This window comes from Bacillus rossius, chromosome 6 (assembly GCF_032445375.1).
Source record: "Bacillus rossius redtenbacheri isolate Brsri chromosome 6, Brsri_v3, whole genome shotgun sequence".
Taxonomy (NCBI): domain Eukaryota; kingdom Metazoa; phylum Arthropoda; class Insecta; order Phasmatodea; family Bacillidae; genus Bacillus; species Bacillus rossius.
This window is the reverse complement of record NC_086334.1, coordinates 46,884,871-46,900,580: the sequence shown is the minus strand read 5'-3', so window position 1 is coordinate 46,900,580 and position 15,710 is coordinate 46,884,871. Positions and strand designations below refer to the sequence as shown.

The following is a 15,710-nucleotide window of genomic DNA, read 5'->3' as shown; positions in this document are numbered from 1 at the left end:
CTGGTCAGATTAGACAATTTAGGCATATTTTTAATATGGCAACACTATTTAAGGGTTGGCTAAGGTCTTGTCATTAGAAAGCCAAGAATCCAGTTTTTTGAAAATATTTTACGTGTGTTAGGAATCTAAATTCTCGCTATCAATTATCAGACCTCAACAAATTATTGTACTGGTGTATTTAAAATTACTGAAAAGTTGAAACTATAGAATGAATATACAATTTTTTTTCATGATAGTTGATATGAGCAAACATTCCATTGCAGGTTTATTATTCTGCCTGGGAATCTGCCACTTAAAGCAAATCATTAGGACTGCATTGTTGCAGTTTGCTAATAATGACACAAATGGGTGATATATAATGTTAAAAGGGTAAAGGTATATGTCCCAGACATATATTCAAGTTCATATCTCGATCTTAATGGCAGAATGCTATACACATTGATACTGTGTTTCATGATGCTTGCTTTTTTAATTTAGTACTTCAGAAGATCATGGACATTACAAAAACTTGTGATACAACAAGTTTAATTAAATAATAAGTTTAATGTGATAGAAAAATTTCCACAATACCTGACGTAAATTTATATGGTTACATTTAAGTTTTAGTTTGGCCAGAATCTTTTCATGTACCTACTACATTCAAAACAGCAAACATCATGCACCTTAGCATCAATGTATACAGGATCATGTCATCAAGATCAAAACTTGGACAAATGATGCAGAATAATTACCATGAAGATGGTTTAAGTTTCTTAGCTATAATTTTGATATCGTCAAGTTTCAATGCATGCATAGATCCACACCCTTTTTGTTCAGAGGTGAAAACAGCGCCAGCTTTTCTCATCAAACATTTTTATTTGCTTTTTATTATGTGGCGTATTTAATCTCATACTCACCCACAGTTATTTGTGTAAGATTGTGTGTGAACTGTAAAATTGCGGCTCTAACATTGAATTGCTAATGGGCCAATAAAATTCTTGGACGTGTGTATGGCAGATGCAGTTGGGGCGGTGTCGAGGGTATAAAATATTTTATCATTTTGTTTGTACTAATTTAAGTCCATTTGGTGTTTGAAAGTATTTGACTCGTAATGAAATTGTGTTTTGCATCAAAATACAATTATTTAAGCTTATAATTTTAAGGAAATCATCCGTGTGTTGGAGTGAGAGTAATCAAATGCACATACTTGGTCAGTTGTGTCGGCTGATGTTGTTTCCGTGTGTGTACGGTCCTGCTCTGTGGAACAAGCGGGGATGATGAGGACCGAGCGAGATGCGTCGTGTGTGCCCGTAGCGGTCCAGAGGGCCCGGCGGGACGTGGGCGGGGTCCCGGCGGAGCTGCAGGAGATAGACGAGGACGTGCTGCTGGGCTCGGTGAGCTTCGCGGAGGGCGTGGTGGCGCGCATGTCGCGCCTCGAGGACAACCTGGCCAGCACGGACATCCGCGTGCACGCGGGCACCCCAGCCCACGGCCAGCTCATCGACTCCTACCCGCACATCAAGGCCGTCCAGCAGGGCAAGGACTCGCTCGTCGTCACCAAGGCCTCTTTGTTCCTCGCCCAGAACACCTGCCAGAGGTGACTTAACTGCACCATCCCCCGACATGATGGAGCATAGTATCTTCATAAGCTTTTATACCTTGCTATATAGTATGATGTTTATAATATGATCCAATCTGTAATCTCAGGATAATACTAGTCACTTCATGCAGTCAGTTACACCTGTCGTAATAATTAAATTATACCACTTCACGAATTTTGACTTTAAACAAGATGTTCCTATGCTTTAGTATGACATGAATTAATGGCAGGAACTAATCCTCTATACCTTTTCTTACTGGGTGATTGTTGTCTAGCTTAATGTACAATATAAAAAAATGATAGATGATTGTAATTGACTTAAAATAGTAATTTTTTAATTTGGAAAATTTGAAAACATAACTGACAGAAGGGCATGTGTTTATTTACTTGCAAAAATTCACTCTTAAACATACCCACAAATTAATAGTTTCCGACCTGCTGGAATATGGAAGGAGCCCAAACGGAAAGGAACTTGACGCATCGTGTGGTGTGTTGCCTCAGGTTCGGGCACGACGACGACAAGTGTGGTGCCCTGGTGGCGTCCATGAAGCTGAACGGCACCCGGCTGGGGGAGAAGTGCGCGGCGCACCACGGGCCGTTTGGGGCGTGCGAGCGCCCTTCCAAGTACCGCACCGTGGACGGCTCGTGCAACAACCCCTCGCAGCAGTCGTGGGGCAAGGCCCTCACCGGCTACCAGCGGCTCATCTTCCCTCACTACGGCGATGGTACGTTCCCTCCACTCTATTTCACCAGCTTCTGATAACGTGTGTGGAAATACCTCATATCATAAAAGAAAAAACATGAAAAAGTAAATTCATGTTCAAATTAATGTATTGGAGCCTAGTCTCAATGACGTTGACGTAGAATAAAGCATTTACGGAATAAATGGGTTTGGGCGACGAGATTACCTCGAGAAAACTAATCGCCTTACTGTAGTTTCTATCATTTGTACCTAATATTACAGTTCTTGCATAAAGAACATATCTATAAAGTATTTTAACATTTCCTTAAAAGAGGAACCACATTTGGATAGTGTAACTAGTTGGTCCTTTCTCGTATTACACTGAGGCGTGTAATAAGGAGGGACAGCAGCATGAAGTGGTGCAAATGGTGAAAGACTGGACTCGCATTCCATAAAACCTGGGTTTGAATTCCTCAAGTGTTCATGGTTCAAAATTACTCGGGCGAACCTGGCAGGTTTCTTAGTAAAGGCCATGATTTATTTCTTTCCTGTGTCACTGTGATGCTGTCTCTAATGACGCTCGAGAGATGCCGAAGTTGGGTTTAACACGAATCTGTTGGTATGGAGATCGGTGTGTGTGTGTGTTGCGCAGGCATCCAGGAACCCAGGCGACCGGTGCACGGCAGAGCTCTGCCGTCTGCACGCAAGGTCAGCACGCTGGTCACCAAGGAAGGGAACGACTTGGATGGCTCACGGACGCTGGCCGTCGTGCAGTGGGCACAGTTCGTGGAGCACGACCTGGTCTTCACGCCAGCCAGCAAGATGGGTGAGTGTCCCCCCTCCCCTCCTCCTCGCACAGCGGTGTCCGCTGGGACTGTTGCGTTACTGTGCCCAAAAGAATCAAATTTATGATTTTAAAATCCTTTTGCATAGTTCGATCTTGATATATTTATTTGTTTTGTTAGTAATGTAAGTATTTCGAAAAGATACGGCAATAAATTTTATTTATGCACAAACACCGGTACTGACAAATATTGAAGAAAAATTTTCACAGAATTTTGTGTAAGTATTTTTCTATCAAATGCAATATTAGTAGATATGGCCAGAGACTTGAAAACTGGGAGCAGAGTCGAGCAAGTTGTTCAGCTGGATTTGGCTGTCGAGTTGAGTTTATTGTTCTCGACTGGACGAGACTTTTTACATATTTGATATGTATAATGAATTAATCACTTATTACTGTATCAATAATTTTTTCAGTGACATTTTATATTTATGTTATTACTTTTTATGTCTTCTTTTGTGCAATTGGGCAGTTGTTTTAAAGTATGGTGTATTTTACATAATTATAATACCTAGAAATTTTATATAATTATATCATAAAACTTCATAAATTATGCATTTGGGAATAGAAGGCCAGTAGTATGCCATAGGTTTATTAACGCAGCAAATAAACTTAGAAGAGAAGAAAGTATTTCAATGTCTCCCATGTTTTTTGTTCTACTACGCGTTATTCGGTAGTATCAATGTTCGGTACAAGCTTAAGCCTTGTACTGTATCTTAAATATTTTTATCAATTCAAAATGTCGGATAGCTTTGTTCTTTTTTGAAAGACTCAATTATGCATTTAGTTAATGTCGCTTTCTTAAAATGTGTGACGTAATATTTAAAAATGCCCTTAGTATAGTAATTTTTTAAGTGGGGGAAAATGTTAATCAGGAAATGAGAAAAGAAAAGTGAAAAATAATCTGAAGGTAAGCTTTTCCCCCTCTTGTATTTATGCTTTTTGTTTCAGTAATTTTATAGTTTAAGCACCTTTTTTGAACAAATCCATTGGACGGTGTTGAAAAAAAAAATTTTAGGTTAAAGATGACCTAACGGAACCTACATTTAAATTTAGTCACTATTCCACTTATTTTTTTGAAGGCACTCTTCTGCAAAATTACCAAAATATTTACAATATTCGTGAATAAGGCAGAAAAACATAGTAGTGACCCTAGATGCCAGTAAAATTTATTATTCACCAAAATATAATTTGTACTATTAAGTTTCTACATTCATTATTTATTTTGATCCTTAGTACTATAGCATAATTCATAATACTCTACACCTACAAAAAACTGCAACTATTTGAGCTTGAACTGTATTAAAAAAATAATGAAGTCTGAACTGGACTTTACGGTAGAAATACTGAACTTGGCTCGACTTGACTGGACTCGAAACTTTTTTTAACGCTTCGCTAAAACAAGTTTTTAAATTCAAGTTTTGGTTTTTTATGGGTAAAATACAAGTCTCCGTAAGTCTCCCGCCGCCTTGCAACGAAGCGACTGTATAAATGTGTGTGTGTGTTGGCAGTGACGACTGGGGACTCTATAATGTGCTGCCGGCAAGACGGGAGCCACCTGCCCCCGCGGTACGTTCACCCGTCCTGCTACCCCATCAGCATCGCCAGCAGTGATCCCTTCTACTCGCAGTTCCGGGTGCAGTGCATGAACTACGTCCGCTCCGTGAGCGCCTTCCGCTCGGACTGCAGCTTCGGCCCCGTCGAGCAGGTGACTGACTGTCCCCTCTCGGACCGCACGGCTTCTTTGTTTGCTTTAAGGAAACGTCGTGGTTAAAACTATATTGTTAAAGTTGATCGTTAGAAACTAGAGCTGGTCCGATACTGATTTCCGATCGATTAAAGGGTCGGCGTTGTCTTCTTACAGATTGTCGAAATTTGAATTGTGCTCGCCGATATTTGATGCAGATCGCCTACCGTTTTAACCTGTAGAAGGGTCGCCCACTCCGTGTGGGTCGCATCTGTAGTTTTTGACACTTAAAAATTTCAACATTTTCGCTCTAAGGGTAGCCATCAAATATGAATCGCACCACATATTTGTTTTTAGTAAAAAAAATTCCGTAGACACATGTGGTCTTTATTTCCGGTGTCTCAACTTACTGGTGCGAGAAATATGGCTCTTGTTTACCCTTGGTCCTTTATCTGATTTCTGCCCTACTTTTATCACCCCAGGATTGCCCACTTCCCTCCCCCCTTGCAAATTTTATCCTGCATCACCTAACAAAAAAGACACTGGAAAAGCATACTTTTTTTTACACAGGTGTTTCCCTTCCTGTCTATTGTACATATTTTTTTACCCAACAATGATGTCACTTCCCGGTGTGCACGGCACAGTTTAATGTACTTTACACACACTGCCGAGATCTTATGATTAGATAATTTATACTTCACTCATGGTATTATAGTTCTTAGAAATGAACACAAGCTTGTTATTTGAGCACATATTTTACTACACATTTGTAAACTTAATTCAAAATGAACATTTACCATTATTGCATGCATCATAAGTTATAAAAAAAACCTACAGTAGAGCTTCATTATAAAGAACACGAAGGGACCAAAATTATGGCAGTTTGTTATAATGAAGTTCTTTATACCGAAATCACAATGATTGCCTGTTTTGGGGTATTGAACATAACTCGATCTTGTTAAAAAACAAAGTAGAAAATCTAATACCAATATGAGTGGTACAAGCATCAATTACTGTAACAGCTATACTTTGGGATCTACATACATACTACATACATACATACATACATACTAGTATGTATATGTACAATACAGAAATACGTAGGTAAGTTTTTTGCCAAAGCAGTAAGCCTACCTTTGGAATCAAGACAAGCTGTTTGCAAAAATGCTGTAATAAATCAAAAATATAAAATTTAAAAGTTAGGAATTTTTTTTTACATTTTATTGTCTTCCAAACTGGATCGCTGGGTGAGAATTGTGGATAATGTTGATTTGGAGATCCCTAACTTTTTAGCCACATCAGTCTTTTTATTTTCTTTATCTACTGCTTTTAACATTTCAAGTCGTTTCCTAGAAGACATGTTCAGTAGTACGGTTTTTTAAACTATAAAAACAAATGCACCCTACACATGTAAAAATAAGTTATACATGTAGTATAGCCACGTTTCTGGGAAGCCTACAACTCACGTAGTTTCGGTTCCCTGCAAGAATTTGCGAAGATTTCCGAAGTTTTCCTTTTTGGTATTAACGCCCCTTCAGCCACTAAATCAGAAGATCAAGCATGTTGTGACTAACCTAACACAACCCTTCGATTTTTATAATTTCAATTTTTGAGAGAAATCCGAAGTTGCACGAACGTGCTAGGGAACCGAAACTATGTGAGTTGTAGGCTACCGCACGTTTCTCAAACAATAAACAAGAAAACGACCAGAGATGTGTGTGTAGCAATACTTTATGATGTAGCACTTTGCATCGGTTAAACACGTCGTGCGAGCATAGAACAGAGAGTAATGTCAGCGAACACCACAATGCAGCGCTTTAGTCGCTACACTAGTTTTGTGCATTAATTTCAACACTAGTCCATTGCAGTCATCTATGGCGCGTATCAAAATAAATAAGATGGCAGTTTGTGGGTGAATGGCGACGATTTTATCCGTTTGTCGTTTACCGTGCCGGGCAGAAAAGTGTTCGTTCAAATGAATATTTATAGAATATTTAAAAAATTTGAACGAGAAAATTCGTACTAGTGAAATTTTTTTACGTTATGTTATATGGACATCTGACGGGACCAAAGGCATAGTTCGTAGTAATGAATTGTTCGCTCTAATGAAGTTCGTTAAAACAGTGTTTTACTGTATAAGCTACTGATAATTCATAATTATAATCATACTGATTATTAAATACTTCTTAATTACATTTTGGAGAGTTTTTTCTAATGCTACAGTTTTATTCTTTTGTTAGTAAATTTGTGTGAAAATTATATTTCTTTAAATGAGTATCTTGGATTCAAGTGCAATATTCACTGTTGTTTTTGTGTGTCAATAGCAACAAGCTATATAGTAAAGTGAATAAAGTTTTTTAAATGTTTATTTTTATTCCAATTTTATTTTGTGTTTTATTTTTTTAATCATTATTACTAAATTTATTTATTTAAATATTGAAATATTGATTTCAATGGTATTTCCCCCAAAATGTATGAAGTCAAGAAACCAACATGCTTCATGGTGTTTTACTAGTTTTTTGAAAGGATGATTGGTGTCTGTTCGTCAGCCAGATTGGTAGCAAGCGATTAGTATAGGCATGATCGGTAAATTCTTGGATCAGCCCAGTCCAATTAGAAACTTAGTCAGTATTGAAATCAATATAATTTTTGCTAGAACTTAATACGTAGTTGTGTATTACATAATTTTGCTTGTTATATCTGTCAGAAAGTTTGGTAATTTTAAAATTTTTGGTACATTATCATGGAATAAGGTATTCACCATTTGGAAAATTTTAGGTCAAAAATATCGCACAAATGTTGAGAGAAATTCCCACTAACAATATTACAAAATAATGTGTTGCTGTCTTATGGTGTATCAGGAAATTGTGGAACTTAATTTTGCCGTTTGAGTTAGAGAATGAGCAGAATTTCTGCCTAAAGATTTTTCCTTTTTTGTTTCTTTTTAAAAAATTATTTACAATTTTAGTGGGTTGAGGAATTTTTCTTATTTCAGGCTCATTGTGTTATATTTACTTAATAAATGTTTTAATGTGGGCGGCACAAAAAAAGATTGCTTATCATCTCAACCTATCTCAGTGTAGAACCCAGTAAACCAGACATGAGAATTTTTTTTTTTTAATTGTAAGCACAGTGAATGTTGCCATGACCATGTAATGTTTTTTTTGATTGCAACGTTCCTTGAACGTGTTGATGGGTAGGTTTTTCCTGCTAACTCCCTTAAGATCATTACTTCGCGTGGAGAAGCACGCACCGGGTGACTGAGGAACGGTGCATGTGTCTGCGCAGTTGAACCAGGCGACCCACTTCCTGGATGGCTCGATGCTGTACGGCTCGACGACAGACGAGGCGCAGTCGCTGAGGACGCTGGTGAAGGGCAAGCTGCGCTCGCAGTTCCAGAACGGCCAGGCGTTCCTGCCGCTGTCCGACCGGCCGACGCAGTACTGCCAGCTGTCCGAGCCGGGAACATGCTACAAGGCCGGTAAGTCCGAAGACTTGTGTTGTATGATGTAGGGTAGCTTGGTTGCGTTAAGGCTGGTTCTCGATGTCTGTGACGTCAGATGACTAAAGCTCCTTTCTTTGAAAATACAAATATACATCTGCAAATTTTGTTCTGAAGTTGATTCTTATTGCATAAGTATTTTCAGGACCACTTTTCAAAAGAAGCTCTGGCGTATATGTGTGTTTTTGTGTACATGTGTGATTTGTTTTGCAAGCTTTTAAAACATTCACTTCCAATATAAGACTTTAAATCATGGAACTATATTTACACCTGTTTAAATTTTTTCAAAGAACTAGGAAAAATAATTTGTAGATGCATTTAATGAAGAAAACTTTAACCATATGTATATTGAAACATCATGTTAAGAGGGAAAGAATTGTAGTATGTAGAACAGTGTGAACTTGGGTGTTTGATAAGAGAGTGTAACTTATATTTTATTTCCCATTTGACCCCCATGATTGGGCATACATCAGGCTCTGACACAACTCTTGTGTAGCTGTGGGTGTAAATTTAGTATCGAATATAGTTTTTAAGGGTGCACGTCGCTCGGCATTAAACATTTGGCCTGAAATGGTTTTCAGAACATTCATTTGGCTAGAAATGATTTGGCCTAACGTTACTTTGCCCAGAATCACCCGGCAGTTACTCGGCTCTAAATTATCATGCCTTGAAATGTTCAGTTTTAGGGTTTATTTTAGACCAAATGATGGGATCTTGTTTTCCAAAAGTGTCCAGTTGTAATTGTGCGTGAGAGGTATGGTTCCGTGTCGTAGCTACTCAGATCCCACAGAGGGGTATGGCTCTGTAGGAGGTCTGGGGGTTTAACGGCGGAGCTGGGGGCGGGTCGGTGGGTCGGAAGTTGGGATGGGGTCTCCTCTACCTCTCGACCTAGCTGTGCGCTCGCCAGTAACATGCCGCGATTGGAAATGGCGAATCTATTTCCTTGTTCTTGGAACCCATGTTAGGCACTGGTAACAGTGTCTGGCATGTAAAAGATCCATCTTTCTCCTAACCAGGACCACATACACCCTAACGGGATCAGCTGCCTGGGGGAGTATCGATGTCAATTTGAGGTGTGAACCTAATGTACATGTAACTGTGCGTGGCGTGGTGAGGGTGATGTGTGGCTCGCGTGCTCGCAGGGGACATGCGCGTGAACATGCACCCGGACCTGGTGGTGATGCACACGGTGTGGCTGAGGGAGCACAACCGCGTGGCGGGAGTGCTGGCCGAGCTCAACCCTCACTGGGGCGACGAAACGCTGTACCAGGAGGCCAGGAGGGTGGTCGTGGCCGAGATGCAGCACATCACCTTCAAGGAGTGGCTGCCGAGCGTCGTGGGTGAGTTCCCGCCTTCCCCGCGCGCGCTGCGGCATCTCCTCGACAGACAGCACCAGAGGAACTGTGGGCCTTCACCGGGTGTGAGGAAACACACTGGAGTGAATCTCAGGAAATCGTAGGAAACCAAAATCTGGATGGGCTGATACGGGATACGAACCTTGATATCTTTGAAATGCGAGTCTGGTGGCTCATTACAGTCGTACCGTAATGTTTGTAGATGTTAAATGGTATCCTTAAGAGAAAAAAAAAATTTAGGCAAGGCCTGGTTTAAAATTTATTCCAGATATATATTTGAAAGAACAAAATGACTTGGGCATTTTCGGTGCCCAAGCAGGAGATTCTATAACCTCAACGATGTGCCATGACACGCTAGTTGTGGGGGATTGGTACTTGAGTAAGTTATGAAGTTTTGTGTAGACAAGATTTAATTAATTAAGGATTGTCAGCTGTTGGTTAAGTTTTTCACAATCAAGAGTTTATATTTTTAAAAGCATTACAGAACTACAGAAAGAATTGATATTGAAGGAATTTAATGGTAATGTTGTGTGTTGCAGGCGAGGATTACGTTAAGAAGATGGGGCTGCAGATAAGCGGGAGCGAGTTCAGCGTGAAGTACGATGAAAACATTAACCCTACTGTTTCGAACAGTTTTGCCACGGCTGCCATTCGGTTCCTCTACTCCATGATGGACGGCGATCTGAAGTGAGCATTGTTAAGAGTTCATAGCTTTGTGTGTCTCTTAAGATTGCTGTTAATGGGCATTTCCTGTCCCTTTTCAATGCACAATATCTGATGTTGGTGTTGTCCTAGTTTCGGTGTGCTCTTTTGCAAGGTATATCCAAAGAGCACACAAGTTTTAGACTTAACTTAATAAATCTAATGAAAATTTTTTAAAAAGTGCTAAAAGAATTTATTTTTTAAAGGAAAGTTTGGAATGAGAATTTGGAAATATATTCTATTCTTACTTAAAATAAAAAAGTAACCGAAAAATGACATCTTGGTTCACCTAGTTAATGGCAGTAAGCCATCCTTAAAAATGTGTGTTTGGAGGATAATATTTCATTTAATCTGAAGTTTTAAGTTTTAAAATGTAAAATGAGGGGGGAAAAAATATTGTAGAAAAATTGAGTGAAAAATTTTATCACACTATTTCTTTGCCATTCATAATATGACATGATACTAACAAATATGAAAGTAAATCTTGTTAAAATGCATAATTGCTACAAAAGCTCTTAATCATCTGCAAAATAAAATAAAAACTGCTTTTAAACTTGCAGGGCAATACCTAGCACCTTTTTTAATGTTAGTGTGAATGATGTATGATTGCTGCAGGCTGTACGATGAAGGGCGTGAAGCAAACCAGACCATGCCGCTCCTCTACCACTTCAACAAGCCACAAGTCGTGGAGGAGTCCAAAAACTTGGTGGCCCTGGTCCGAGGACTGGCCACTCAGAGCGCTCAGAAGAACGACCTGAAATACGTCGATGATGTAAGTGTACTGGGGACTCTGTCCGTGCTGCACTGTATTTATGTTGCACACTTTAAAATTACTTTGTACCTCCAAGTAATGCTTGCGCCTTGCCATGTATTGACCAGTCAAGTTGGTTGTGAATATGGAAAATTAGTTCCACCTTTTAAATGTGATGAAAAGATAATTTTTGTCTTTATAAAAGAGTAATAAATTAATTTGATAGGTTACTGAAAGGAAATGTTTGCAGTTGGCACAAAAAAAGCAGGAAATATTTATTTGGGAATATTTTCAGAAGCCTATGTTCAAACCCCTGTATTGAAGTCATTTTTAAAATTCTGTTAGAATTATGAGAATGTGGAAATATATTTGAGAGTGGTTAACAAATATCTGGTGCTGTGTGGTGGTAGATGGTCACCCTAAAATGTTGACATGCATTTGGTTGAATACAGTGGGTGTTTGTGTGCTGTTCATAATTGACCTGGGTGTGGTCTAATTCAGAATGATGGTATAAATTACAATAACAAAACCTACTCATTAGTTAAAGAGATTTCAGGTGATAATGGTTGTGTAAATAAACAACATACAATATGATAGTACATGCAGGTTTTCTTTGTTGCTCAAGATTGTGTTCGAAAACATTTTTGCCATTAACTAGTATTTTTTTCAACTCTCTCTTTATAATCAACCAATTTATGTATTTATAACACATTTTATTGTATTGAAACAATTTTTTAAATTCTAATTGTATTTAGTTGGCATGTACCATGTGACTTGTGCGTTGTGGGATGTAGCGTTGTGAACGTGTCGGTGTGTGACTTGTGTGTGCTCTGCCCTTGCAGGTAAAGGACCTACTGTACAAAGACACTAGCAGCTATGGCATGGATGTGGTCAGCTTGGACATACAGAGGGGCCGAGACCACGGCATTCCCGCGTACAACTACTTTCGCAAGCTGTGTGGCCTGCCGAAGGCCAAGAAGTTCAGCACGTTTGAAGATGTCATACCTCAGTCTGTAAGTGCTCGTCATGAACTTAAAATACAGTCGCACTTTCTGGTTTATAAAAGTCTGGTAGGAAGCTTACTATATATAAAAAAAAAAAATTAAAATTAAAGGCTTTTTTGAGGATGCTACTTATTCTGATAAATACAGTATTTGGTGAGAAAATCTATTGCCCAATAAAAATTGCACGAGTGTTATCAAAATAATTTATATGAAAGTACAAAAATTCATAATACCTTGTGACTAATGATAACATGACAAGATAATTAAATTACTAACTTGGGAGTGTGAGCAAGAGCCGCAAGTATTTACTTTCAAGCACAGCTTGTGGCGTATGTTATTTTCGGATTGTGGCTAATTTGTAAAGAGGAAAACCTAGTAAAACCTGATACGGTAATATTGAGTGTAGAATTTAAGGGCCCTTGGTAACTATTATTATGCCGGGCAAGGGGGTCCCCCCCCCCCTTTTCTTTTTTGACCCAGCGCTCTTAGCCGATAGGCCCTACCGCCCTGGGGCCCCCACGGGCATGGATGCGGATACGCCGCATACACAACCGGGAAGGGCGTTAGAGCTCTGGCTGTACATAGAGGCTGAGGCTACCCATCCCAGCTTGTGTACCACCTCCGGCCCCCTGCCCCACTCAGCTCACCAGAAAGTTGGATGCTCCCTTAGCCCTGAAGGGCCCTTGGTGACTGTGATGGTCGAAGCATCGAGAACCTAGTCTCTGCAAGTCTTAACGCTGCATGTGGCTTGAACCGACCGCCATGTCCCCAGACGGTGCAGAAGCTGTCTGCGGCGTACGCGCACCCCGACGACGTGGACCTGCTGGTGGGCGGGATGGCGGAGCGCCCCGCCGGGGGCGGCCTGCTGGGCCCCACGCTCCGCTGCGTCCTCGGGGAGCAGATGGCGCGCACCCGCAAGGGGGACCGCTACTTCTACGACCTGGCCGGCAAGCCCGGCTCCTTCTCTGCAGGTCAGTGCTGGGCCTGCTCGCCGTGTCAGGACACAAAACCAAGAACGGATATTTGCAAAAAGCACTTTGCGATCTCAAAATTCTAAATTTTTGGTTAATGATGAATAAACAATGACTCCAACAAAATTGCATACCTAAGAGTCTCAAATGTTATATTTAGTTGAGCAAATTTAATTCTGTTTTAAAATTAATTTTTATCTTTATTTTGATAAATAATTATTTTGATTTAAATTTGTTTGATTTTTCACAATGAGAACGGTGTTAAGAGCACAGGAAGTGAGAACGTAATGCACCTGTGAATTGAAATTTGTGATAATTTTCAGGGACTGGAAGTAACGCGCTACTAGTAACGACGTTATTTGTAACAGTTACTTTTTATGGTAACGATCGTGGTAACGCAATATATTAAGTTTTCAGTAACTGTAACTGTAACGGAATTACATTTTTTCGCCTTAAAGTAATGATAATTGTCGTTACTTATTGCGTTACATTTTTTAAATGTATTTCTCATTGAACGAACGATTTGTTGATTTTTTCAATCCCAGAACGAAAATCCCGACAAGCATATTATTTGCGATGGTATTGCTTGTACTTGTAAAACTGCTGTTGGCTAGCCTGCGCTCGCATTTTGATTGTCATGTGATGAGGAATAAGAGGATTTCTTTGGTTTAAATAAGAGGAGCCCAGTGGAGGATTCTGGGGAACAAGAGCTACAATGGTTTTTGGAGTGTAGGAATAAGGACATTTCTTCACTAAATGACTATCCTCAAATCAAAAAAAATTTTCATTAAGTTGAACACAGCAATGCCAACAAGTGCTGCAGCTGAAAGGTTGTTCAGCTGTGCAAGTTTAGTTTTACGCCCAAATAGAGGCAATTTAAGCGATACAAATTTTGAGAAGCAACTGCTACTCAAGATCAATAAGCAGTGGTTAAAAAAGTGGTGATTTGATATCAGTGTTATGTTATTATTTTGTAGTGTGAACTAATTACTAAATGTAATTTAAGACCTAATTTAAAAGTATTCAGTTGAAATAAATATATATCTTTACTAAACACAATATGTTTTAATAGCTTTTAATTATAACAATATTATGCATCACATTTTTAGTTTTTCACAAAGTAACTGTTAAAGTAACTTACAGTTACTTTTTTCAGAACAGTAACTGTAACTGGGTTATTTTCAGCAGTGTAACTTGTAGTTGTAACAGGGTTACATTTCCAATGGAGTATTTGTAATTGTAACTGAGTTACTTTTTAAAAGTAACTTTCCGGTCCCTGATAATTTTCATGGGAAGACTTTGCGTTGCTGTAACTGTTTACATAAATTAAAGCAAGTTTAGATGATTGTGTTGCTGCATGCATACAGTAAAACCTTTTTGTTACGACCCCATTTATTGCGACCACCTCTCTATTACAACCCAATTTCGAGGAACCGTGAAAAAATTGCCGAAAATCCGAAGAAAATCGGACAGAAAATAAGTTTCTTGCGGTCAGTAGAGTGTTACTGCGTTTCTCTTGCCGAGTGCTGTACTGCCATAGGCAGCGCATATCTAAAAATATATACCACTTCCTGTCCGACCGCTGTCAGCCCTTGACAACCCCAAATTCCACGTCCCTTTGCCGGCAGGGTGCAGATAAAGGTTTTTGTGGCAACGTGTTTACGACCGCTGTCAGCGTGGTGTTTGAAATGAACTGAAAATTTCGGAAAACATCTATTACGACCCTATTCCTGGGAACCGTGAGGGGTCGTTTCAGAGAGGTTTGACTGTATTTGCAAAAGCACTTTGCGATCTCAAAATTCTAAATTTTTGGTTGACGATGAATAAACAATGGCTCCAGCAAAATTACAGACCTAAGAGTCTCAAATGTTTTTTTTAGTTGAGCAAATTTAATTCTGTTTTAAAATTAATTTTTATCTTTATTTTAATAAATAATTATTTTGATTTAAATTTGTTTGATTTTTCGTAATGAGAACAGGAAGTGAGAACGTAATGCAACTGTGAATTGAAATTTGTGATAATTTTCATGGGAAGACTTTGCGTTGCTGTAACTGTTCACATAAATTAAAGCAAGTTTAGATGATTCTGTTGCTGCATGCATATTTACCTGGACTCTTAAATAGATGTAATCCTCATTTGCAATGCTTCACAGCAGTAATATTTTAACTGCAGAAACATTTCAACAACAATTCAGGTGACTTGGACTTAGTCTTCAACTAAAATTTAGTTCTTCTTCGACTTCCAATTCCAACTATAAAATTATTCTTTGCAAAACACCCTACTTATTTATCAAAAGTCAAGAGATATAATGTTATACTTTTGTTTCAGCTCAACTGCGAGAGATCAAGAAAGTCACGCTGGCTCGTATTTTCTGCGATAATGCGAACGTCGAAACAATGCAGCCCAATGTTTTTCAGAGGTTCTCTCTCAGGTAATTTACATATTAATTTATAATACTTATTTACATTTTATTCATGACTTACGAATAAATTTTTGTGGTGCAGTAATTAGGTTCAAAATTTAAAAGGTGACTTTTCCTATAGTTCTTAAATTTTATAGCTTTGACATTCTTTGAGGTGGGTATTTAAAAGAGGCTATATTTGAACTGTAGTTATTTATAAATCTGGTTTTGGTTC

The 15,710-nt window shown here is 38.9% G+C and overlaps 1 protein-coding gene across 2 annotated transcripts in view; it reads left to right on the top strand.

Moving 5' to 3' along the window:
• LOC134533144 (peroxidase-like) overlaps nt 1-15,710 on the top strand; it is a 110,302-nt gene that overhangs the window by 93,470 nt on the left and 1,122 nt on the right. For both annotated transcript variants that reach the window (XM_063370454.1, XM_063370453.1), the window contains exons 3-13: nt 1,294-1,576; nt 2,081-2,304; nt 2,914-3,087; nt 4,614-4,810; nt 8,078-8,270; nt 9,434-9,631; nt 10,186-10,333; nt 10,964-11,120; nt 11,942-12,112; nt 12,876-13,074; nt 15,403-15,505. In XM_063370454.1, the coding sequence (XP_063226524.1) occupies nt 1,294-1,576; nt 2,081-2,304; nt 2,914-3,087; nt 4,614-4,810; nt 8,078-8,270; nt 9,434-9,631; nt 10,186-10,333; nt 10,964-11,120; nt 11,942-12,112; nt 12,876-13,074; nt 15,403-15,505 (2,047 nt within the window). The remainder of the gene's footprint in view (nt 1-1,293; nt 1,577-2,080; nt 2,305-2,913; nt 3,088-4,613; nt 4,811-8,077; nt 8,271-9,433; nt 9,632-10,185; nt 10,334-10,963; nt 11,121-11,941; nt 12,113-12,875; nt 13,075-15,402; nt 15,506-15,710) is intronic.